Source organism: Neomonachus schauinslandi, chromosome 1 (genome assembly GCF_002201575.2).
Source record: "Neomonachus schauinslandi chromosome 1, ASM220157v2, whole genome shotgun sequence".
Taxonomy (NCBI): Eukaryota; Metazoa; Chordata; class Mammalia; order Carnivora; family Phocidae; genus Neomonachus; species Neomonachus schauinslandi.
In genome coordinates this window covers 163,637,844-163,661,784 of record NC_058403.1, presented here as the reverse complement: position 1 = coordinate 163,661,784, position 23,941 = coordinate 163,637,844, and the positions used below count along the sequence as shown (strand labels likewise).

At 53.1% G+C, this 23,941-nt stretch overlaps 2 protein-coding genes across 17 annotated transcripts; both read left to right on the top strand.

Annotated features, from left to right (window-relative positions):
• Positions 1–509: 509 nt before the first annotated feature.
• On the top strand, positions 510–12,137 carry IL17RE (interleukin 17 receptor E). Of its 2 annotated transcripts, XM_044921108.1 has the most exons (17): positions 516–726; positions 1,072–1,087; positions 1,663–1,782; positions 2,602–2,699; positions 2,947–3,106; positions 3,202–3,341; positions 4,207–4,275; positions 5,179–5,245; positions 6,195–6,370; positions 6,457–6,504; positions 6,587–6,644; positions 6,804–6,952; positions 8,981–9,049; positions 9,549–9,600; positions 9,685–9,783; positions 10,300–10,875; positions 11,834–12,137. In XM_044921108.1, the coding sequence occupies exons 1-17, from the start codon at positions 604–606 to the stop codon at positions 11,878–11,880; spliced, it is 2,067 nt and encodes a 688-aa protein (XP_044777043.1). In that variant the 5' UTR covers positions 516–603; the 3' UTR covers positions 11,881–12,137. The 2 variants fall into 2 exon arrangements, with proteins under 2 accessions (XP_021550741.1, XP_044777043.1); XM_021695066.2 differs by lacking the exons at positions 1,072–1,087; positions 1,663–1,782; positions 2,602–2,699 and having other exon boundaries at positions 510–721; positions 6,587–6,952.
• Positions 12,138–12,171: 34 nt separating this feature from the next.
• IL17RC (interleukin 17 receptor C) lies at positions 12,172–23,760 on the top strand. Of its 15 annotated transcripts, none has more exons than XM_021695053.1 (19): positions 12,172–12,517; positions 12,807–12,828; positions 13,026–13,178; positions 13,421–13,495; positions 13,587–13,696; positions 14,653–14,764; positions 15,103–15,147; positions 16,854–16,993; positions 17,218–17,277; positions 19,032–19,086; positions 19,173–19,354; positions 19,451–19,501; positions 20,364–20,409; positions 20,573–20,694; positions 20,944–21,003; positions 21,528–21,576; positions 22,791–22,886; positions 22,979–23,017; positions 23,113–23,760. In XM_021695053.1, the coding sequence occupies exons 1-19, from the start codon at positions 12,341–12,343 to the stop codon at positions 23,730–23,732; spliced, it is 2,214 nt and encodes a 737-aa protein (XP_021550728.1). In that variant the 5' UTR covers positions 12,172–12,340; the 3' UTR covers positions 23,733–23,760. The 15 variants fall into 15 exon arrangements, with proteins under 15 accessions (XP_021550728.1, XP_021550723.1, XP_021550732.1 ...); XM_021695048.1 differs by having other exon boundaries at positions 20,361–20,409; positions 20,881–21,003; XM_021695057.1 differs by lacking the exon at positions 15,103–15,147.
• The last annotated feature ends 181 nt before the right edge of the window (positions 23,761–23,941 follow it).

The following is a 23,941-nucleotide window of genomic DNA, read 5'->3' as shown; positions in this document are numbered from 1 at the left end:
CCAGGTGGGGAGTAGGATGCATATGGGGGCATGTGAGGTTTATGTGCATCCTACAGTGACTTTTTGTTGCTCTGCTCAACTCTAAACGGTGCCTCAGTCACCTCTGTCTCCAGACCCCATTGTAGAATAGTGCTTAATAGTTCCGTTAATTCTCTAAGTGAGGGGATGAAGCAAATCTCCAACGAAGTTCCAAGTCCAAGAGCGTTAGTGGGAGGGTCAGATCTGCAGGGTGTCGCAGGAGTAGGAGGGGTTAAGAAGTGGGGACAGCCCTCCATCCCCCTAACCCTGTGCTGGCCTCTTTCCTGTTATTTCTCTGCCAGAGCAGGAGCCCTTTGCCCTCCAAGTGGGAGCAGTAGGGCTTTCTGGGGGGCAACCGTCCTTCTGTCCCTCCACTAGGAGAAGAAGGAATGTGGCCTGGCTGGCTGGTTAGGATCTAGGATCGAGGAGGAGCTTTGGGGCAGGGCGGGGCAGGGCAGGCAGAGACGAAGACTCCTGCTCGCTGCCCTCCCCGCAGCTGCACAGCAAGGGCCCGCTGCCCACCTTCGGGCTGTGCAGCCATGTTCTGGGCGCTCTGACCCCACGGAAGTCCATGGGGAGCCCCAGATGGGCAGCTTCGCTCCTGCTTCTCCTCCTGCTCCTCATTGGCCTCTCTGCCTCGGCCGGAATTGGCTGCCCCTACCTGCCCCGCTGGAGCACCCACTGTCTGCTGGCCTCCCACATGGTAAGGTAATGCTGCCGCTGCCCAGTAGGGACATCTCCCTGCCACAGGCTGGTAAAGCTCCGCACTCTTCTGCCTGTCCTCTCATGTTTCCCAAGTCCCTGTGCCCTGGTAGCAGCCCCAGTGTGTCCTCTATCTGGTCTTGAAGGGGTAGCCAAGGTTCTTGTGTGCTGAGGGCCTGGGCAGGGTCGAGCTGGGAAGACAAGAGCCAGAGTGGATGGGCTATTAGGTTATGGGCCTTGGAATTAGGTGATTTGAGGCAAAGACCCCAGGGAGAATCCCCCACCCCCATAGGAATCCCTACTAATAATTCTTCTCTCCTTTCTTGCCCCTACTGGGCCCTGTGCCTTCAGGAAGACACTCTCACTGGTGAGTCTCATTCCCTGCCCTGCTTCTCTTCTGCGTCCCTTTTGTTCCAGATCCCTAGCGAACTTTCCATTCAAATTTTTGGCTCCCAACTTGGGAAGTAGCATATCAAGGAAAAAACACAGGGTTTAGAATCAGTACAAGCCTGGGTTTGCATTGCGTTTCCACCACATACTCCACATGTAGCTGAAGGCAGTGCACTTAGCCCCTCTGACTCCCCGTTTCCCAGGGGTAGAGCAGGGTTGTAGAAATGATTGCACCTCCCCTAAGCTGTGGGGAGGATTAAAGGAGAGACAGGATAACCTCTAGGCACTCGCCCTTAACTGGTTCCTCACTCCTGTCAGTGCTACAACAACGATCTTTCATACCTAATGGTACATTCTGATTTACAAATCATTTTCCCACACGTTACCTCACTTGATCTTGACAACAGTCCTACTTTATAAACAAGGAAGCTGAGGCTTAGAGCAGTCCGTAACTTGCCCAAAGCCACACATCTCAGCTTCAAGTCCACCTTGTCGGAGGCAGGAGGGACCTCCTTGGACCTTACCATTTGATTTACTTTTCCTCTTTCCCAGGAAGGTTTGCCCATATTCCTTGCCATACCCAGTTGGCCTTTCCTGTGTCCCTAAAGCCTTGGTGTGCTCAGCTCTGGCTCTGCCCCTATCTGTGCCTGCATCTGGTGTCAGATCCTTCAGGTATGAAAAACAGCCCTTTGGGCTATTCTCAGTGGAGATGTGAATTAGGGGTTTTTTTGGGGGGGGAAGCCCAGGCTGAGGAAAGTGGGATTTATCATACTAGAACAGATGTCTCTCCTATTGTCAACCTCAACAGAGACAGGTCACCCTAAAATAGCATACCACGAATTATATTCATGGGTTCAGTTGTATCATTTTGTGAAGGTATTTCTCCTTTCCACTGGTATGGATGCTTGAGATTAAATTGTTTTAGTTCTATGAGTTTACTATTATTACATTCTATTTGCAAAGTAAGATCTTTTTTTAAAGATTTTATTTATTTATTTGACAGAGAGAGACACAGCAAAAGAGGGACACAAGCAGGGGGAGTGGGAGAGGGAGAAGCAGGCTTCCCACTGAGCAGGGAGCCTGACGCGGGGCTCGATCCCAGGACCTTGGGATCATGACCTGAGCCGAAGGCAGACGCCTTAACACTGAGCCACCCAGGCGCCCCGATCTTTCTTATTCAACTCTGTATTTTCATTGCCTAGCTCAGTGCCTGGCACATGCTAAATGTCCAAACACTGCTTAAGAATTCGCAGTTTCTAATTGTTCACTGTTGTAAATAGTGCTACAATGGACACTTTTGCGTATATATAGCTTTTTCTCTACTTAAGGAATTAATCTTTTTTTGGCTGTATCATAACTTTCAAGACTAAAGAACTTGATACCATTACGCTCCATGATCTGAAATGACTTACTATCTAACATCAGGCCACATTTCCAGGTAGGAGAGGGACAGTGAAGGGCTGGATAGTAAATATGTCCTTTCCTACACAGGCCTCCGGGAGGGCTGGTTCCACCTCCTGGTGCAGAAATACAAAAAGTCCTATAAGTTCCGGTTCTGTAGGAGACACAACATGCCAACATCTGCTCAGGTACTCCCCCTGCCAGTTCCAGCCCTGCCCTCCACCCCACAACCCTTTCATTCCCAGCCTCTTGTTTTGTTCTCTAGCCACGTGAAAGGTAGAAAGCATGGCAATGAAGTAGACTATTCTGTCCATTACACAGTTAGCGAAAGCAAGGTCTAAAGATTGAGTGACTTGCCTGTGGTGCCTCAGGTTCCAGAAGCAGGAATAAAAGCCTGATTCCTGGCCTAAGGCCAACCATGTTCTCTGCCTACAGAGGAAGCTGCTGAGTAGCTGTTGCCTGTCTGAGAAGGGTCATCACATCGCTGTCTCCTCCCCAGACATCTCTCACAAGGGGTTGCGCTCTAAAAGGACCCAACCTTCAGATCTAAAGGCATTGGAAGGTCTCCCCAGACCCAGCTCACAAAGGCATGAAGGTAGGCATAGGGTGTGACCAGAGATGGGTGCAGCCAAGTATTGGTGCCTAGGCCTAGGCCAAGAGACAAGGCTACCAGGTCTCCCTTCTCCCCAGGGCCCGAGTTCTCCTTTGATTTGCTGCCTGAGGCACGGGCTATTCAAGTGACCATTCCTCCGGGACCTGAGGTCAGCGTGCGTCTTTGTCACCAGTGGGTACTAGAATGTGAGGAGCTGAGCAGTCCCTTCGACTCCCAGGTATGGAGTGTTGTCTCCCTTTAAAAAGCCAGGTCACACAGTTCTGGAGCAAAAAGAACCTCCCCATTGTATACATGGGGAGACTAAGGCCCAGAGAGGGACAGTCATTGTCTAAGACCTCCCTACAAGTCCGAAGTGCCTAGCATTAAGCCTTCTTTGGATTAGACAGAAAATGCAGGGGTCCTTGTCACCTAGGAGGAGAGGAAGGGAAAGGGCAAAGAGAGACTTGGAGCAACCATGAATGCCTAGCAGAGAAATGAATACAGCATATATCCCCAGTGAGAAGACCCTCAGCGAGATCCTGGTTGCATTTAGAAGGCTTTTCAGTTCCCCCAAGAAGCGGTCACATCTGTCTTGGTACCCTTCCATCTCCCTCCTTTTGCTGCAGCCCCTCAGAGAATGAGATGTTCCCCATTCACTCAGCCCAGGCCTCATACCCCTCTTCAACCTCCAGTTGCTGTAGATGCCCTGGTATGTGGTTGGTACCATTTGCAGGGACTGAGATGTACCTCAGAGGCTCTCAGCTCTCTTCATTTCTAAATGAAGATCACTGTGATGCTAGCGTTCAGTTAGTTGAGTTAATGCTTCTAGCACCTAGCACCCTACCTGGCATACAGTAGGGGCTCCATAAATGTATCATCCTTTCCCTATTCTCTCCCTCTCCCCACTCCATATATTGAGATACCTAGAGCAAATAATAGACTACAGAGCCAGGGACACGCCCTCCCACCCCAAAAGGAAATTTCTCAGATAAGAGGAAAAATAGGGTGTGTTGGCCAAGGTCCCAGCTTCCTACTGCCCTTGTCCAGGGTGCCTAAGCTCTTTATCAGGCATTTCTTCTCTCCTTTTGCTCCTTTGTCAACAGAAAATTGTGTCTGGGGGCCATGCCGTAGAACTGCCTTATGAATTCCTTCTGCCCTGTCTATGCATAGAGGTGAGCAGAGGAAAAGGTCTGGGTTGTCCATGGCTCCACTTCTAGGTCTCCCAGAGGCACAGTTGGTCAACCGTATCTCCAGTAAGTCAGGTCTTAAAAAGACTGGGTGTTGAGTTGATGCTTGGGAAGATGGCTACCAGCTTGACTGTGAGCCACACACTGGGTCAGAGATGGAAGTGTCCTGCTGAACATGAGATATTTTGGGTGGGTGATTCCAACCTCAGTCCTACCCGAACCCAGCTTTCCTAGGTTCAGACTGGCCTCAGCCCACAGAGACAGAATACACAGTTGCCTTCACTGTGTGTTCTGAGGAGTCACGGGGGGAGGGGGGGACGGGGAGGGCACGTGTGGCTACTGCCACGTCCCGTATGGCTCCAAAAGTCTCATCCCCATGAGCCCTCAATGGCAGTCTCCCACTCCTTACAAAGCTGAGGGGCCTAGCATTAAGATTTTTTTGGACTAGACAGAAAATGCAGGGGACTTTGTCGACCAGGAGGAGACAAAAGGGAAGGTACAAAAGGACACGTGGGGCAGGGAGCAGCTGCCGGGGTGGACAACCCCCCAGGTGTTTGGGCGGCCCAGAGGGAGGGGTCCATACAGGGCATTCCGTGGGAAGCCAGGGAAGCTAAAAGTGGAGGAATGTGGACCTCCCCTCTTTCTGGGGAGGATAGGTTCTCCTGTCGAGGGAGAAGAGGACCCAGCCTCCCATTTACTGATCTTGCTCCTAGACTCTGGTCATGCCCCACCAACCCTCGCCCACACCCTGCACAGCTTCCCGTCCTCCATGCCCCACCGGCTCGGGCAGCTTGCATCAGAGCGAGGTCAAGCCAGGAGTTTCAGGTCTGAGTGATAGAGGAGAAGAATTTCCTATGACCCTCCCCGACTGTTCCCCTGTCCCCCCAGGCATCCTACCTGCAAGAGGACACCATGAGGCGCAAAAAATGTCCCTTCCGGAACTGGCCTGAAGCCTGTAAGTGCTGCACATGTGCATTCACAGCCTCTCCCAGTCTCTCTTACACACACGCGCACACACATTGCACACCTGTGTTGTGGAGGAAGCCCCCAGAAGGCATGCACGCACTTTCCCTGGAGCTGGTTGGGGGAAAGGGCTACCGTATCTACCAATCACCTGCCAATAAATCAGAGTATTGAACATTGTACTAGGCGCTGTGAGAGGTTCAGGAATATGAGACCCAGGAGGTAGTGTCCTAAGAGGATGGCCCCAAAGTCCTGGGGTCACATCTCACTTATTCTTCTCTGAAACTCAGTTTCTTCATCAGTAAAGTAGTGATACCTGCCCTGCCTTACTTTCCAACCGTTGATGAGGCTTGCAATCGATATTGGATGTGAAAGTGGCTGGTGATGTCTGAAATGCTCTGTGCATGTTGTCATCCCCAAGTTAAAGAGACAGGGCCCTGAAACACAGCAAATGAATAGCGCAAAGTAGCCTAAAGTCCAGGGCACTGTTAGAATTGAGGACTGGGCTGTAGGCCATGAGCTCAGCAAAGGGAGAAGCCCATGAAGGCGGTCTGATCAGAGGTCTCTTACAGGAGGTGACATGTGAGGTGGGCTCAGAAAAGGGGCAGTATTTCTAAAGGAGAGTAGCAAGGGGAACATCCCTGGTTCTGAGAAGAACCTAAGCAAAGATCTGCAGATTTTGACTTTGGGGAACAGCAGAGAGCTGGCCAGAATGGAGGCACAGGAAGGAGGTGAGACAATGAAGTGGAAAAGTCATAAAAGGTCTGGAGAAGGCATGCTCATTTATTGGATACCTAGACATACCAGCAACCGTGCTGGGCACCTTCACAAAGTCATCCCCTGGTGCCCCCGGGGATGGGGATGCAAAACGACGCTGAGGCCAAAGCAGGGCCCATGCCTCCCCGGGCCTCACTCTCTGTCCCTGCCTGCCGCCCGCCCAGATGGCTCGGACTTCTGGAAGTCAGTGCACTTTACTGACTACAGCCAGCACAGTCAGATGGTCATGGCCCTGACCCTCCGCTGCCCGCTGAAGCTGGAGGCCTCCCTCTGCCAGAGGCAGGGCTGGCACACCATCTGCGAAGACCTCCCCAATGCCACGGCTCAAGAGTCAGAGGGGGTGAGACAGGCCCCCCCCGGGACTTGAGTGGGCAGGGCTGGGGTCCAGGGCCCTGCTCCCTGACTAACCCCCTTCTCCTACCACAGTGGTATGTCTTGGAGGGCGTAGACCTGCACCCCCAGCTCTGCTTCAAGGTACAAGCGTGGGTGACAGTGAATGGGGAGGGGTATGGATGGTGCCTGGAGCTTGCTGACTTGCCATTCTTGGATTTCTCAGTTCTCGTTTGGAAATAGCAGCCATGTTGAATGCCCCCACCGGACTGGTGAGCCGTTAAGTGACCCTGGCTGGGACCCCCTTCCACCACTGAACCCTTACCCAACTGTGACCAAGCCAGACTGGAGCCCTGTTCTGATTTCTCTGGCAACTACAGCCCAGCTCCTATCACCTCCTGCAAACAGAATGTCTCCCATGATGCCCTTTCCCACCCTGGCAGCCCCATCCTGGAATGTTAGCATGGATACCCAGGCCCAGCAGCTGGTCCTTCACTTCTCCTCAAGGATTCACGCCACCTTCAGTGCTGCCTGGAGCCAACCAAGCTTGGGGCAGGACAGCTTGGTGCACCCTGTGTACAGCATCAGCCAGGTATGGCCTAGCCAGGGCCCCCCTCACCCCCCACCCCCCCCCCCCCCCCCCCCTTGTTGCTCAGAGCACAGCAAGTGGAGGCCAGCAAATATTTAACTTATATCATCTGGTTATTTATTTACTTGATCAGCCTTTTTTCAGCTCGTTCCTCTGCCAGTCAGTGAGGCCTTCCATGGAGCAGTTTCTAATCCTTTTAGTTTCTGAACTTACAGGAGATAAACAGAGGCAAGAGACTGGCCGTCCCACATCCAGCTGTCCTCTGACCCACTCAGTCTGTTGCCACATTTTGTACCAATGCCCTCTCTTGAACCCAGCTTTCCTCTACCCCTGTGTTCCTGTTTGTCTCCACAAGGCACTTGGCAGACTTTCCCTGACTATTTTGGGAAGCAGAGCCCCTGGAAGCTGAGGTGCTCTTTGCAGAATACTGTGAACTACTGACAGATTTAACTTTATTATGTGAACTAAGAACAGTTTGACTAGCAGACTCTCTTCTGTGTATCTGATATAAAAACCACAATTAAATATATCCGTCAAACCACAGCGCCAATCTGACTAAGCATGACTAGCTCTTTCCAATTCTTTCTTAAACGCTCACTTGTAGCTTGCTTATTTGTCTTGCATTCTATGAGAGCTCCCAAGCAGATAGGTGGTAGCAAATGTTTAAGAATGTTTAAGATTTAACACCAAGCCGTGCTTAAGATTTAAGACAAAGTCCCATGGGATAACCTAAAATTGAGAGCTAAATCCATGGACTCATTTGTTTCTGTGAGCTGGGAGAAGACCACCTTCATTGAGTTCAGCCATGGTTTGAGAGTCACTGCGTTAGCATCTGCTGGATGGAGATTCTGGTCAACTCCCTAACCAACACCCAGAACATAGGATGGAGCCATATCCTGCCTGTATATAGATGGCGATCAATTCTGTCCAATTTAGCATGCATTTATTGAATCCCTACTCTGTGCCTACCCTGTATTAGGCCCTGGGAGATACAAGAAAAGTATATAACACAGTCTCTGCCCTTAAGGAGTCCACAGTGTAATAATAACTACTACTACTGAAGGAATACACCCTGCACTGTGTATGATAAAGGGTGTTAACATGCATATTCTCATGGGATGCTCTCAATAACCCAGTAAAATAAAGATTATTAGTCCTCATATACAAATGAAGAAACTGAGGGTCAGGGAGGGAGAGAACCTATACATACAAAGATCACACAGCTAGGAACCACAAAGGCAATAGTTAAACCTGACTTTTTAAACTGTGGTCTGACTTCACAACTTAGGTTCTTTCCAGTGAACAAGCCATCCCTTCAGATATGCGGGACAGAGAAGGAAGGCAGGTTATATAGTTAGGCTCCTTGGTTTATGCGCTGCTGGAGGACAGAGACAACATCTGTGTGTTCTTATTCAGGGCTTGACGCAAAGTAGACACCCAGAGCATGTTTGTTGATGTGTGCCTGATTGCCTGATCTGGGAATGATCAGTGGGATGGTTGAGAATGAAGCAGGGGGAAGACTTCTTTTTTTTTTTAAGATTTATTTTGGCGGCGCCTGGGTGGCTCAGTTGTTAAGCGTCTGCCTTTGGCTCAGGTCATGATCCCTGGGTCCTAGGATCGAGCCCCGCGTCAGGCTTCCTGCTCGGTGGGAAGCCTGCTTCTCCCTCTCTTTCTGCCTGCCTCTCCCCCTGCTTGTGCTCTTTCACTCTCTTTCTCAAATAAATAAAGGCAGAGCTAGAAGCAGGCAGAGGGAGAAACAGGTTCCCCTCTGGGCAAGGAGCCCGATGCGGGACTCAATCCCAGGATCCTGGGATCATGACCCGAGCTGAAGGCAGATGCTTAACCCTCTGAGCCACCCAGGCATCCCGGAAGACTTGTTTCTTGTCAGCAGTGACACTTGGCCTTAAGCCTGGGTAGGATTTGGGTGAGGGGGGTAGGGTAGAAAGGAAGAAGAGTGTGGGCAAAGACTCAGACTGGACAGAGCCAGATTTGACTCTATGGGGACAGTCATTCTGCTCTTTGTTCCCACAGACTCAGGGCTCAAGCCCAGTGACACTAGATCTCATCATTCCCTTCCTGAAGCCAGGGAGCTGTGTCCTGGTAAGGAATCCTGCCCTCACTCTGTACACAGCCCCCTAGCATCTACTCTACAGGTGGCAGATGGCGCAAATCCAGTCTGCAAAAATGTTTGGTTTGGCCAGCATGGTGTTTGAAATTGGAATGAGTTGCTACCATTTAAATATTGGAGAGGTCATATTTTAAAAAGCTGATTTCTGGCTTCTCCTGGAAAAATCAGAAAACCTGGTACTCTGTGTCCACATTCAGGCATGGTGACAATGCGCTTGAGCTCAGTGGCATCTGATTACTTCATTCAGGGCCTGTGCCTTCCCGGTCCTCATGGACGCCCTGGCCAACTTCAAGTTTATTTTTTGGGTTGCCACTCTTGACCTGTTGTGTGCCCAGCCAGAGCTGGACCAAACACAAACCCTGCGCTGGAGAAATTCCCTATCTAGGGGGACTCCCCTTCTCTGTCCCCACTCAACTTCCCCTGGGAGGAGGGGCTACCCTGGCTCACAGTGGGGGGGCTCTGTGCCCTCAGGTGTGGAGGTCAGATGTTCAGTTTTCCTGGAAGCACCTCTTGTGTCCAGATGGTGAGTTCTTGGGAGAGGAGGGGTGGGATAAAAAGGAGGTTGGGCCCTGAGGAGCCTGGCTTGGCCTCACCCTGCTTGACTCAGTCTCTCATAGACATCTGGGGCTCTTGATCCTGGCAGTGCTGGCCCTCGCCACCCTGTTGGGCATTGTTCTGGTCTTCACCCGCCGGCGCCCACTGTCAGGTAAGCTCACTCTGGGGGTAACCTGAGGATTCAGATCTGCCCAGTGCCTAAGCTAGTTGCCCCCCCACCCTTCCCCTGCCTAGGCTCCCTTGCGGAAGAGCCATGCCCCTGCTGCTGCGGCAGGCTCTCTGCTACCCAAGGTGGTGAGCCTCAGGCCCCCTAGTGGTCAGGAGTGGTTAAGGCAGAGCAAAAGTCCCTCTGAGCAGATGGTTCACTGTTCATGGTCTCTGGGAAGAGACCAGTAAGGCGTAAATCCAGCGGGCGCTGCACCCGCCAAGCCTGGCGCCCTAGACCTGGCCCCTTCCGGGCGCTTTTATCTAATTAGGCCAAAGACACCCTATAGGCTAAAGTTGCCTTGGGTACTCACCCCCAGTGCAGATAAGGAACCAGGTGGGGCACCGGATGAGTTAGCCCCAAGGCGGGGAGGAGGGGTAGAATGGGGGTGGAGTAGAGGAGGGGAAGTGCTGGGCTCTCCCTTAGCCCCCCACCCTGTTCATCTGCTGCTCCCGCCCCCAGGCCCTGGCCGAGCGCGGCCGGTGTTGCTCCTGCACGTGGCGGACTCGGAGGCGCAGCGGCGCCTGGTGGGAGCACTGGCTGAACTGCTGCGGGCGGCGCTGGGCGGCGGGCGCGACGTGATCGTGGACCTGTGGGAGGGGACGCGCGTGGCGCGCGTGGGCCCGCTGCCGTGGCTGTGGGCGGCGCGGGCGCGCGTGGCGCGGGAGCGGGGCACCGTGCTGCTTCTGTGGAGCAGTGCCGGCCCCAGTCCAGCCCGCGCCCGGGATCCCCACTCGGCGCCCCTGCGCGCCCTGCTCCGCGCCGCCCCGCGCCCCCTGCTACTGCTGGCTTACTTCAGTCGCCTCTGTGCCAAGGGCGACATTCCCCCGCCACTGCGCGCCCTGCCCCGCTACCGCCTGCTGCGCGACCTGCCACGCCTGCTGCGGGCGCTAGACGCACGGCCTTCCGCCGAAGCCACCAGCCGAGGCCGCCTCGGGGATCGGCCTTGCCTGCGGGGTCGCCTGGAGCTGTGCCACCGGCTGGAACGCGAGGCCGCCAAATTTTGCCCACCGAGGCTGAGCAGAGGCAGGCGTAGGGGTACTGGCTGGATCCCCTGAATGAGCCTTCTACCCTAGAATCCTTGGGGTGCCTCCTCAGGACTACTGGCCAAAAATCCTTATGCTCTGTCTGCTAGCCTGGGAGCAGAGCACCTCCCTCGCTGTCCCAGACCCTTCCCTACGTGTCTGGTTTCTTCCTCCTGTTTACCCTTTCGGAACCAGCAGGGAGAGTCGCTGTTTACTGAGGGCTCCACTGCTCCCAGTTCTGTTGGGGGTGGGGGAATCTTCCCACTTCTTTTCTTCAAAATTCCAGGAAGAGTAGTCTGCACATGCTCCAGTCCAAGCTAGAGAGGTGTGGGACAGAGGTAGGGGAGGCCGGAGCGATGGCCATTCTGAGTGAGGCGTAACTCCAGTGGGGGTGGGGGGGAGGGGAGAAAACCCCTTTGGTGGGGGGCGGGGCAGGGATACTGCTTTCCCGGACTGGAGCCCTGCCCAGGGGATGGAGGGAGGGAGGGAGCCTGACCCAGGTAAAGAGGTTTTGGCCCTGGGTGTCCAGGGCGGAGGTGGGACAGTAGAAACCAAGGTCAAGAAAAATGAATAAAGGCCAACATAATGGATAAGCTAAGAGACACGGTGTGCTTCTCTAGGGTGCCCAGGGTACTGAGTTGCAGGAGGGGTCAGCACAGCCCTGCCTGGGGATTGTTATGCCTCTGTTTGTGGGCTCCAGTCTTCCATGTCCACACCCACAACCACATCCTTCACATTCTCACAAGCAAAGCCTCTGAAAAGGCAAAGGAGGACCTGGAAATCTTGATCCTCACTGTGAACAGGTTCAGAAAGGTCCATTTGACATGCAGCCAGCCCATGGCAACAGCACAAATGGGACCCCTGTCTGCCTGGCTCTGAGTCCTGAGTTCCTTCCCTCCCTACCACACTTGAGCAGAGGCCAGGAAGTGGTGAAAAGTCCACTTTCTGATACCCTTTGTCCCTGCCTTTAGAGCTCCTGTCCCATAAAGGGTCACTGAGTCCCAGGGCAGATGTGTGAAGGGACCGGGGGTGCCCTGTATGAGGGAACCTAATGGGCACCAAAATCCCGGATTCATGGTGGCAGTGGAAATGCCCCAGCATTGCCCAGGCCCTCTTCCTTAGGGACTCCCAAGGTGAGTAAGAGCTCCCTCACTCAGCTGTGATGCCGCCACCCTCTTCGGGGGCCCCTCCCAGCCAGGTGTCAGCGGAGAAGGAGGAGGAGGAGAGGGAAAGGAGAGGAGGCCACCACCCCAGTCCAAGGCTGCTGGCTCCCAGGCCTGGTGTTGGTGGGAGGGACAGGGCGGGGCGGGAACAGCCAGCTGCCTGCCGGGAGCCAAACCGAAAGCACTCCGGCTGGACGGGGACAGGATTCAGGACTCCCGGGAGAGGGGGTGCTCAAGCCCGCACTGGGACCCCAGGCTGAAGAGGGATTCCGGCCCCTCGTGCCCACAGGCTTGGGGCTGAGTGGGAGCAGAGGTATGGTGTCTGCCCCCCCCTTTGGGGGGGGCAGGACAGGGCCTTGGGCCTTGGTGCCTCCTGGTACCTGGAAGATGCCTGTGCCTTGGTTCCTGTTGTCCTTGGCACTGGGCCGAAGCCCCATGGTCCTCTCTTTGGAGAAGCTTATGGGGCCTCAGGACACTGCCCGCTGCTCTCCAGTAAGTCTGGGGTACTGGGAGGGTTGGGGACAGCTCAGGGTTCAGTCTGCTGCCTATCGGAGGCCCTAGCCTGGCTCCTGTCACTGTCACTACCACCAGAACTGCCCTGGCTGGTCTGTCTGGTGCTGTGGGATAAGAGAAGAATGGGGAGGGGGCAAGAGCTGGATTTGTTCTCTCCTGGGAGGGGCTTGAATGGGGAGCCCCAGAAGGGTGGGCAGATATACGAGGCAGGGAAAAAATGGCTAGATTCAGTGGCATAAACTCTGACTCGTCTTTACCTCCTTCCCAGGGTCTTTCCTGCCACCTCTGGGGTGAGTAGCCGTACTTTTGGAAAGGAAAGAACTGCCCAGGTTGGCGGAGGGAGGGGAGATGTTCCAGTTCTCTGCCCCCACCACCCACCCTCAGCCCAGGAAAGAGCCCAAAGCTCCTTGGCCCTCTGGGGGTGTCAGGTGCAACTAACCTCTGGATGATGAACAGCTTCAGCTCCCACCCCACCCTTCGTGCACAGATGGTGACGTGCTCTGCCTGCCTGGGAGCATCGTGTCTGCCCCGGGCCCTGTGCTGGTGCCCACGCGCCTGCAGACAGAGCTGGTGCTGAGGTGCCACCAGGAGACTGACTGTGACCTCTGCGTGCGTGTGGCCATCCACTTGGCTGTGCATGGTGAGCAGGTCATCCCCTAACTGTATGTGCACATGTCAGCGTGTCTGGGATGGGCACAAGGACTGGGGAATCTGTCAGGCGGTCCTGTGCATCCTCAGTGTTCTCCTGGAGAACACCGGCCAAAGGACCCCCAGGTCGGCCTGGCCCCTGCTTCTCAGCACTGGGCTTTCAGGAAGGAAGCCAAGCCCAAAGCCGGCCCAGAGCTGGGGCCTGACCTGGGCCTTGTTCTCGGGTCCTTCTAGGGCACTGGGAAGAGCCTAAAGATGAGGACAAGTTTGGAATAGCAGCTGATCCGGAGCTTGAGGAGCCTAGGAACGGTGAGGAGAACCCGGCTGGCCCAACTGCCCCAAGCCAGGGCCTTGCCTGCGGCCCTGGAGCCTGACCAGTGCCCCGCCCTGTTGCTCACAGCCTTTCTCCAGGCCCAAGTGGTGCTCTCCTTCCAGGCCTACCCCACTGCCCGCTGCGTCCTGCTGGAGGTGCAAGTGCGTGCTGCCCTCGCGCAGCCTGGTCAGTCTGTGGTATGCGAAATAATAATCGTAGCAGTAGCCGTTTTCTAAGTATGACGTCCTGAAGTGCTCTCGTGTGCGTGTTATGTCTGTGTGCTGACTCTGGCAGGGCTGTAGGCAAGCCCTTTCTGCCCTTTACGCCTCTGTTTTCCTGTCTGTAAAACGGGAATAAGAATAATCCTACCTCATATGGCTGTTGTGAGGAAAAGATGAGTTGGTATGTGTAAAACAGCTGATGTAATGCCCAGCACTGAAGGGTCTCAGGAGATTTCATTCTCCCTTTCTTTTGTAATCGTCAGAGGTACACATGAACTAGGCATTATTATTACCCTCATTTTCCAGAGAGAGAAACTGAGGTTGGAGAGGGGAAGGCTGTGGGCTGGATCCACTTCTCTGGACTTCCTGCTATACCATGTCTGCCCTGTGTGTTGACTGTGGTGTGGGGTGTTGGGGCTTCTCCCTACTTCAGGAGGCCACATGTGTTTGGAAGATGTAGCTCCACTTGGGCCAAATCACTCAAACCCTTTGACTTCCCCTCCTGCCCCCAGCTCCCAGCCAATCTCCTCTTGCCTGGAAAATTGTAGAATGGGAGAAAATCTGCTGGTCCACCTCAAAGGGTAGTTGTGAGGACCACTGAGGCATTGGGTGTGGGAAGGGGTGTCCCACATTTGTGTTGGGGTATCTGATCACCTTAGCTTTGGCCACGTGATGTGGGACAACAAGGGTGGGGACAGGGACTCAGATAGCTACGGCCCTTATCCCTGCGCAGCTGATACCCCTACTGAGGGTGTGTGCTTTAGAGCTAGGGGCTTTTAAAGGAAACACTAGTGGGAGAATTTCGGGCCTTACAGTATAGAGTCATTGGTTGGGGGAGGAGGTGAGTGGAGTGGTCCACGGAGAAGCTCAGAGCCCTTGGCCCGTATTCTGAGCCCTATACCACCAGCCTTCCGCCACTCCTTTCCTCACAGGGTTCTGTAGTATTTGACTGCTTTGAGGCTGCTCTGGGGGCTGAGGTGCGACTCTGGTCCTACACTCAGCCCAGGTACCAGAAGGAACTCAACCTCACACAACAGTTGCCTGGTAAGTGGCCCCAGAGCCTCAGGGGCCCCAAGTCCTGCCCCTCCCCACCAGTCTCTTTCTCCTCTGGCCACTGCCATTCTGCTTTCACCCCCTTCCTAGTCCCATCCACTCATAGGCAGGGGCCTGAGCTCCCATCTTCCCCAGAATCTGTTCCTCTGTCTCTTCTCCCCAGGTGATATTGCTTCCCAATGCCTGAGGAAGGTGCTTTGGGCACTAGATAGATGGGGTGGTATTTAAGGGACAAGGAGCCCTTCCCAGTGCTCCCCATGGGTTGGATTGCCCCCCTTCTTTCTTTGGCCCCCAGCCCCACTGGAGGCTTTTCTGTGATCTCTCCTCAGACTGCAAGGGGCTTGAAGTCCGGGACAGCATCCAGAGCTGCTGGGGTAGGGGCTATGGCCAGTAGGGCTGGAAGGAGGGAGGGGCAGGGTCTGGAGTGTGAGGGACCCTTGGAGGTGGCTTCAGGTCTGGGCTTGCCACAATCCAGATGCTCATAGCGCTCATTAATTCATCACACATCTGCAGTAGCTCCTACTCTGTGCCAGGCGTTGGGAATATGAAGGTGAATCTCTCACTCTTTATAACAAATGTATTTACTAGTACCAGGGACATCTAGAGGCCCAAAGTATTGTCAAGATTATGGTACACCCCACTATCTACTATATATCAAAATAAAAATAATATTAAACCATAAAATAAGGGCTAGGAAAGTCAAGGCTCTGATGATTTTTCCCAGGCACTATTTGAATTTTATTTTAGCTTTGTTCATTTTTCGTGTTGTATTTTCTTTTTTACTGTGGTATAATACACATACAGAAAAGTGTGTAAAGTGCACTACTTTTAAAGTCCAGCTCAGTTAATTTTTACATATGTATACACTTGCGTAACTATCAAGATATAATCAAGATATAAGCAGTGTTGTTTTTGAACTCTTAAATATTTTTTTTTAAAGATTTTATTTATTTGTCAGAGAGAGAGAGAGCACAAGCAGGGGGAGCGGCAGGCAGAGGGAGAAGCAGGCTCCCCGCTGAACAGGGAGCCTGACGTGGGACTGGATCCCAGGACCCTGGGATCATGACCTCAGCCGAAGGCAGATGCCCAACCAACTGAGCCACCCAGGCACCCCAAACTCTTAAATTTTTTCAATTTTATTTCCTTTTTGGTTCCTTAAGTTTGGCCTGCCTCTTTGGTAATTCATTAGAGACTACTCAGCACCAGAGCTTTGAGGACACAAATACACATCATGCATCTCGTGTCTTCATTCATTCAGTAGACACTGATTCACTTATTCAACAGATATTTATTGAGTAGTTACTCTGCCCAAGAAATAATCCTAGGCACTGGAGATAAGTCAATAAACAAAACCGACAAAAATCCTTGCCTTACAGAGAGGACATTCTAGATGAGAGTCAGAGTCAGGATAGGGGTGATGGAGGACACAATAAACACATGGAGGTGTGAACTATGCAATAAGATGTGACTAGTGTGATGGAGAAGATTTGGGGAAAGGAAGGAGGATAAGGGAGTTGGGGGTTGCAGCAGTCAGGGATGGCTTCCCTCTGGTGAGCAAACCCCTGAGGAGGTATGGGAGGAGCCCTGTGGGTATCTGAGGGAAAAGCATTCCATATGCAGAGGGAAGAGCCAGTGCAAAGGGCCTGAAGCAGGAGTATATCTGGTGTGTTTAAGTATGAGCAAAGAGGACAGCGTGTCTGTGGCAGATTAATTAAGGACAAGAGTGCTAGGAAATGAGGTTAGAGTGGGTAGGGTCTCGCAAGCCATTGTAAGGACTCTGGCTTTTACTCTGGGAGTAATTTGGCAGGGGGTCATCAGAAGGTTCTGAGCAGAGGAGGATGATATATCTTACAGTGGTTACAGGATCCTTCTGGTTGCAGAAGGAGCAGAGTTGTGTCAAGATACTGGGCTGGCTGCTAGGGACAAAGTCTGGTCAGAGATGAGGACACAGGCTCTCACCTCCAGGGGTCTTCCAGTCTCAGGGATATGAAGGAAACTAAAGGGTCAGTTGGAGGGGCATGGCCAGGGGTGGGTATGCAGAAGAGGTGAAGGAAGTCCCCCTCTCTTTGCCTCCCCCCAGCCCTGCCCTGGCTCAGTGTGTCTGCCGATGGCGATGATGTGCACCTGGTGCTGGACGTCTCTGAGGAGCAGCACTTTGGCCTCTCCCTGTACTGGAACCAGGTCCAGGGCCCTACAAAACCCTGGTGGCACAGCAACCTGGTGAGGCCTCCCCCTCCCCAAGTCCATTCCCACTCTAGGCTGAGGCCCATGCTAAGGATGCGAGCGCATTATCAGAGGGGACCCTTGAGGAGGATATAGCGACCCACACCCCAAGCAAGGAACCTTGGTGGCGGCACTGCTGCCTGCCTGGTTTCCTCAACTTTGGCTTCCGGCCTTCCTGCTCCTCATCTTCTCCAACTTCTCGCCTCCTGTTTGTCCCACAGACCGGGCCACAGAACATTACTTTGAACCACACAGACCTGTTTCCCTGCCTTTGTATTCAGGTAAGAGAAGAGTCCAGCTAGGTGCCAGGGGAAGGGGATTGGGGAATTGGTGAGGGGGGTGGCCGTTACCCTCCTTGTCTTGCCATCCTCCATATTCCTCTTTGAGGTCGGAACTGTTGCTCCCTAAGGTGACTAGTCCTTTCCTGACCTTTGCTGTCCTGTCTTCTGCCTGTTGCAGTCTCTGAATGCTCTTCCTGATCCTCTAGCCACAGAACTCCTACTTGTTCTTCATGGCCCCATTCAAATGCCACCTCCTCCTTGAAGGCTTCCCCTAATCCTCCAATTGCCTCTTTGTACTCTTCTGGAAAGTAGAGCATGTGCTGTGAACTCAGACAGTTTGAATCCTGACTCTTGCCATTTGCTAACTGTGTGATCTTGTGCAAGTCACTTCACCTCTCTGAGCCTGTTTCTTATTTATAAAATGGAAATAACAATACCAGCCTCATAGGACTGTTAGAAAAGGAAGTATCCAAGCTTCTATATGTTGGCTCTTTCCTCTTCTTCTTTTTTTTTTTTTTTTAAGATTTTATTTTTAAGTAATCTCTACAGCCAACGTGGGGCTAGAACTTAACAACCTTGAGGTCAGAAGTCGCATGTTCTACCAACTGAGCCAGCCAGGCACCTGTCTTTCCTCTTCTGATTGCACATTTAAATGGTGATCAGGTCCCATCTATTTTATCTCTGACATTAATGCCTGTCATTTCCACTGCCTGAAATGCCCTCACTTCTTTTCTATACAACCAAATCCTTCCAGCTCAAATGTTACCTCTTTCCCAAAGCTTTTCCTCAACTGTCTGGCCTCTCCTGTCTTCCAATCTTCTTGCACTTCTGTCTTTTCTTGTTCATTTATCACTTCCTTTCTTATTTGGGCACCTGTCTCATTTCTTCTTGCACACAACAGATGCTCAATAAATGAGTGATCAGTTTATTAATTTATACATGTTTTATCCTTACTTTGTAATTTCCTTGAAGGCAAGGAAATAATACCTAATTCAAATTTAGTAACTCCCCTAGAAACTTGCACAATGTCTAGCATGTAGTGGGTGCTAATTAAGTCTGTTAAAAGAATGAATGAATGAATGAAACTCTACTAACTAGCACTGTGATAGAGCACATAACAGATGTTCATGAAATGTTTGCTCTGATATAAACATCCCTACTGCCAAGCACAATGCCTGCCACATAGTAGGTGGTCTTAATTAAAAGTTTGCTGAATAGATTAATGTATTATCTCTACTGCTTACCACAGGGCTAAACACAGAATAGATGTGCTTTAAAAGTTTATTGAAAGAAATGGGGTGCCTGGCTGGTTCATGTTGATAGAGCATGTGACTCTTGATCTCAGGGTCATGAGTTCGAGCCCCACACAGCGGGTATAGGTTACTATATATATATAGTTTACTATATTTATATATGTATATAAACACTTAGCACAGTACCTGGCATATAGTAGGTTCACATAAAGTGACTGTGGATTTATCAACATCCCCACTGCCTACTATGGTGCTTAGACACAGAGTAGGTACTCATTAAAGGTCTGTTGAATGAAGGTGTTGCCAGATATTGGTATAGGGTTTGCTGGAAAAATAAATGTGTGCAACTCTAGGGCTTTACAAAGGGCAGAAAGACCGGGCAAGTGTTGATTAAATATTAGTTGAATGAATGCATCCCCAGTGCCTAGCAGAGGGCCTGGCACATACTCTTGGAGGGTCAGCTGGGTTGAATGGACTAATAGAACCCTGTTTCTTTTCCAGGTGTGGCCTCTAGAGCCTGACTCTGTCAGGACGAGCCTCTGCCCCTTTAGGGAGGGTGAGAAGACCAGGGCTGGGGCCAGGGTGGGAATGGTGTAGGTGGACACATGCTGGGCGCTCAGTGACCCAGCCCTTTCCTTGCAGATCCCCGGGCACACAGGAACCTCTGGCGTGCAGCCCGGCTGAGGCTACTGCCCCCCCGGGGCTGGCAGCTAAATGCACCCTGTTCACTGCTTGCTGAGGCCACTCTGTGTTGGCAGGCACCAGGCGGCGGCCCCTGCCAGTCGCTGGTCCCACCGCTGTCCCGAGCAAATGTCACTGTAAATGTAAGTGAAGCGGTGGGAGGCTCCTGGCATCAGGAAAGGAAGGGGAGCTCAGGGGAGCACATTTCCTGACCTCACCCATGACCCTTTTTTCCACAGAAAACACTTCAGTTGCCATTGCTGAATGCCCACCCCAACCTCTGTGTCCAGGTAAGAAGGGGCACAAGAGCTCTGGGCTAGGGGCAGGACCCCAAGTGGACCCCCCCAGATAATTCACTGTCTTCTGGACCCAATTTATCCTTGGGTCACTGGAGCAAAGTTGTTATGGGCTACCTCTGGGAGTTGTACTATTTATTTAGCAGTGCTGTGGGACCCTGAGCAAGTCACTTCACCACTCTGAACATCAGTCTCCTCATCTGTTTAATGGGGATGATAGTAACTACTTCACAGTAGTGAATAAAACCAATAAATATTCCCACCCTATAGAGCTTATGTTCTAATGGAGAAAGGGGGGCCTGGGTGACTCAGTTGTTTGAGTGTCTGCCTTCGGCTCAGTTTACGATCCCAGGGTCCTGGGATCGAGTCCTGCATTGGGCTCCCTGCTCAGCGGAGGAGCCTGCTTCTCCCTCTGCCTGCCACTCCCCCTGTTTGTGCTCTCTCTCTCTGACAAATAAATAAAATCTTAAAAAGAAAACAGTGGAGGAAGACTCAGACTGAGTGAATAATACAGTATCCAAGTGGAGTGGTCAGATGAGGCCTCTTGGTGAGGGTGGTTAGATGAGAAAGAGTGTAGGAAGTGCTTTGCCAGACATGAAAAGAGCTAATGTAGGGTCATAAGACTCATTAGCACAGATGCCCTCACAAGGCTGAGGCTGAGAAAAACAAAGCATCTCTTAATCACCTAGCCTTGAACCCTGATCTGCCTAACATTAGGTCCAGGATGCAGAACCCCGCGCCCACCCCCCCCCCACCCCGGCCAGAGAGGCCTCCCCTTACTGTCCTTCTCTTCTCTTCTTTGTGGCCTTGCCTCTTGCTTTTCCCTGTGCCCCTAACCTTGGCTCCTTCTAAGCAGGTGAGCAGCTGGGAGAAGCTGCAGCTACAGGAGTGCTTGTGGGCTGGTGAGTGAAGCCTGGGGAAGGCTGGGGCAGGGCTATTGCAATAGAGGTGAACCCTAGAAGAGTCACCTCATGGGGGTGAAGGTCAGGCATGGGAAGGGGTGGGGGCAAGTGGCCGCCTCCAGCATAGTTGGGTCTCACTCAGAATGGGCTCTCACCCCTCCAGACTCCCTTGGGGCCCTCAAGGATGATATGCTGCTGGTAGAGACACGAGGCCCCCAGGACAACAGATCACTCTGTGCCTTGGAGCCCAGTGGCTGCACCCCACTACTCAGCAGGGCCTCCACGGTGAGGATGAGGGGACCCTCCTCCATGTACCTTTCCAGTTCCATCTCAAGCCTGGCCTCAGATTTCCCCTCCTCTGTGCCAGACCCTGTGCTGGTCTCTGGGAATGTGGGGGTGACTCAGACCTAGACCCCGTTCTTAGTGACCTCTTACAAGTCTCTAGCCCCTCCCCACCACTATTCTGCTCAGCTGCAGCTTGATGGTCTCCTAAGTGTGGTGCCCCTAGGTGACAGCCTCCCTTTGGCTTGGCAGAGGGCTGCTCGCCTTGGAGAGCAGTTACTACAAGACCTGCAGTCAGGCCAGTGTCTGCAGGTGAGTAGGTGGCAGGAGGGCCCTGCCCCAATGCCCAGGGCCAATAGGCCTAAAACTCTGTATTTAACTTCTTCCATCTTTTCCTGTGCCTAGCTGAAGGTACCAGGGAAACTCTCACTATTCCTAGGCAGGGGCCTCCTCACTGTCCCTCTAGTACCCACTCACCATCTATTTCTGCTTATTTTGTGTCCAGCCCTGGGGAAGCCAAGAATTGAAGAAGCATAGTTCCTGTTCCCAAGTTGTTCACTGCTGGCTAGAAAACAGTAAACAGATAACCAAATTCATATGTGCTAAGTATTGGGTTCCAGGGAGAGCTTCAAGGAAGGGTGATTTCACATGGGCCAGATCTGGCATGGAGCAGGCATAGCGTGATCAAAGGCAGAGCAGCTTGCAGGGACCTACAGTGTGTGTGTGTGTATGTGTGTGAAGTATGCATAGTTGAGGCTGGGAATTTGGAGATCAGGCTGGCCAGAACTTGGTGGGTGTTCTGGGGCTGTGGCCTTGGTTTTGTTTGTGTCTTACAGCTGTGGGAAGATGACCTGAGAGCACTATGGGCCTGCCCCATGGACAAGTGTGAGTATTACAAGAACTGCCCTTCCCCTCAGTACCAAGAGCTGGAATCTAGACATTCCTACAGGGCACGTGCAATGGCCTTGTCCTTCTCTGGCTCAGATCAATCAGAGGGACATTCCTTCCTTCATTCAAAAACCAAGAAGAGAGCTTACAGAGATTCAAGCATCACCAAAAAGACACAATCCCTGTCCCCACCGCAGCCATAGAAGGCTAGAAAGACATTAGCTAAACAATCACTTACATTGAGTAAATGTGAGCTATTGAAGCATTCACTATAAAGTGTCCAAATCCATAAATGCATATACTGGGGAACTGATTTAGGTGGGGTGAGGCCAGGAAAAGGTTCTGGCTGTTCTGAAGGCTGAGCTAGGTGAAGGGGGGAGAGATGTTTTTTTGAGGAACTCCAAGGTAGCCAGGGTGGCTGGAGGATCTTAGAAGGCAGACCTCTATCACAAGGATGCGAAGGCCATCTAGGACTTTGGGAGCCGATGCAAGGAATTGGATTTTTTTTTTTTTTTGAAAGAGAGGGGAGGGGCAGAGAAAGAATCTTAAGCAGAGTCCACACTCATGATCTCACAACCTTGAGATCCTGACCTGAGCCAAAATCAAGAGTCGGACCCTTAATGGACTAAGCCACCCAGGTGCCCCCTAGGAAATTGGATTTTATGTTAAGAGCAGTGGGAGTTTCCTGAAAGGCTATAATCAGATTTGTATTTTAAAAAGATCTCTGGGGCTGCCATGTAGTGAAGGACTTGGAGGTAAAAAAGAGGTTAGGGACTCCAGTTAGAAGGCTGTTGGAGTCATCAAGAGAGTGAGGTCAAAGGCCCAGCAACCCTAGGCTCAGGAGACAATATTAGCTGACATTTGAGCACTTACTATGCCCAGCATAAGTGCTTTGTGTGTATTAATATATGTAGTCCTCACAACAACCCTATGAAGTAGGTACTATTGTGAACCCAGTTTTACAGAGATGAAAATTGAGGCAAAAGGTGAAGTGACTTGTCCAAGTTCACCCAAATAGATGGATCTATGTCCATATATTGACTCTGACACTATATGCTGTGGATTTGGGAGAAATCTTTCCATATTCCTCTGAGCCAGTTCAGTCGCCACATGGCAGCCCCAGAGATCTTTTAAATGAGTTTTCTCCTTCGTGAAGTGGGTTGAAAGTGTGAGGTACCTAACTAGGCTGTCCTCTCCCCTGGGTCGCCTAGACGTTCACCAGCGCTGGGCCCTGGTGTGGCTGGCCTGCCTACTCTTGGCCTCTGTGCTTTTCCTTCTCTTCCTTTTCAAAAAGGACCACGTGAAAGGTGAGCACTTCCCGACCCCCCCAGGGCTGGGAGTTCCCCTCGAGAAGGTGGCGGCGGAACTCATGGGCCGCCCCGCCCCTCTCCCCTAACAGGGTGGCTGAGGCTCTTGAAGGAGGACCTCCGCGCGGGGGGTGAGTGTGAGCAAGTGCCGGGCGGGGGGCCGCCCCCAGCGGGCCGGGCCTCGGGCCCTCTCACGTCTTCCTTTCCCCTCTATTCTCTCTGGCAGCTGCCCCCAGGGGCCGCGCGGCTCTGCTCCTCTACTCGGCGGAGGACTCGGGCTTCGAGCGCTTGGTGGGCGCCCTGGCCTCGGCGCTGTGCCAGCTGCCGCTGCGGGTGGCCGTGGACCTCTGGAGCCGTCGTGAACTGAGTGCGCAGGGACCCCTCGCCTGGTTCCACGCGCAGCGGCGCCAGACGCTGCAGGACGGCGGCGTGGTAGTCCTGCTCTTCTCGCCCGGGGCCGTGGCGCTGTGCCACGAGTGGCTGCAGGACGGGGCGGCAGCGTCCGCCCCGCACGGCCCGCATGACGCCTTTGCCGCCTCGCTGAGCTGCGTGCTGCCCGACTTCCTGCAGGGCCGGGCGCCCGGCCGCTACGTGGGGGCCTACTTCGACGGACTGCTCCACTCGGAGGCCGTGCCCGCCCTTTTCCGCAGCGTACCGGTCTTCTCCCTGCCCTCCCAGTTGCCCGACTTCCTGGGGACCCTGCAGGGGCCTGCCGCCCCCCGTCCCGGGCGGCTCGGGGAGAGGGCGAAGCAAGTGTCCCGGGCCCTGCAGCCCGCCCTGGACCAGCTGCTTCAGGCTCCCGGGGCTCCCGGGGCTCCTGGGGACTGCACGCGGGATGGCACGTGAGGCAGGGGAGACGACTCGAATAAAGGCAGACGCTATTTTTCTACCCGTGTCTCCCGCATGTGTCTGTGACCGCGTCGCAGGCCTAGCACGACGCCCGCGGCCCTTTAACACCCGGACAGGTGCAGCCCGGCACCGCCGGCGGGTGGCTGACGTGAGGTGACGCAATGGCACATGGACTGCCACCATTGGCTGGGGGGCGGGCCCCGCCC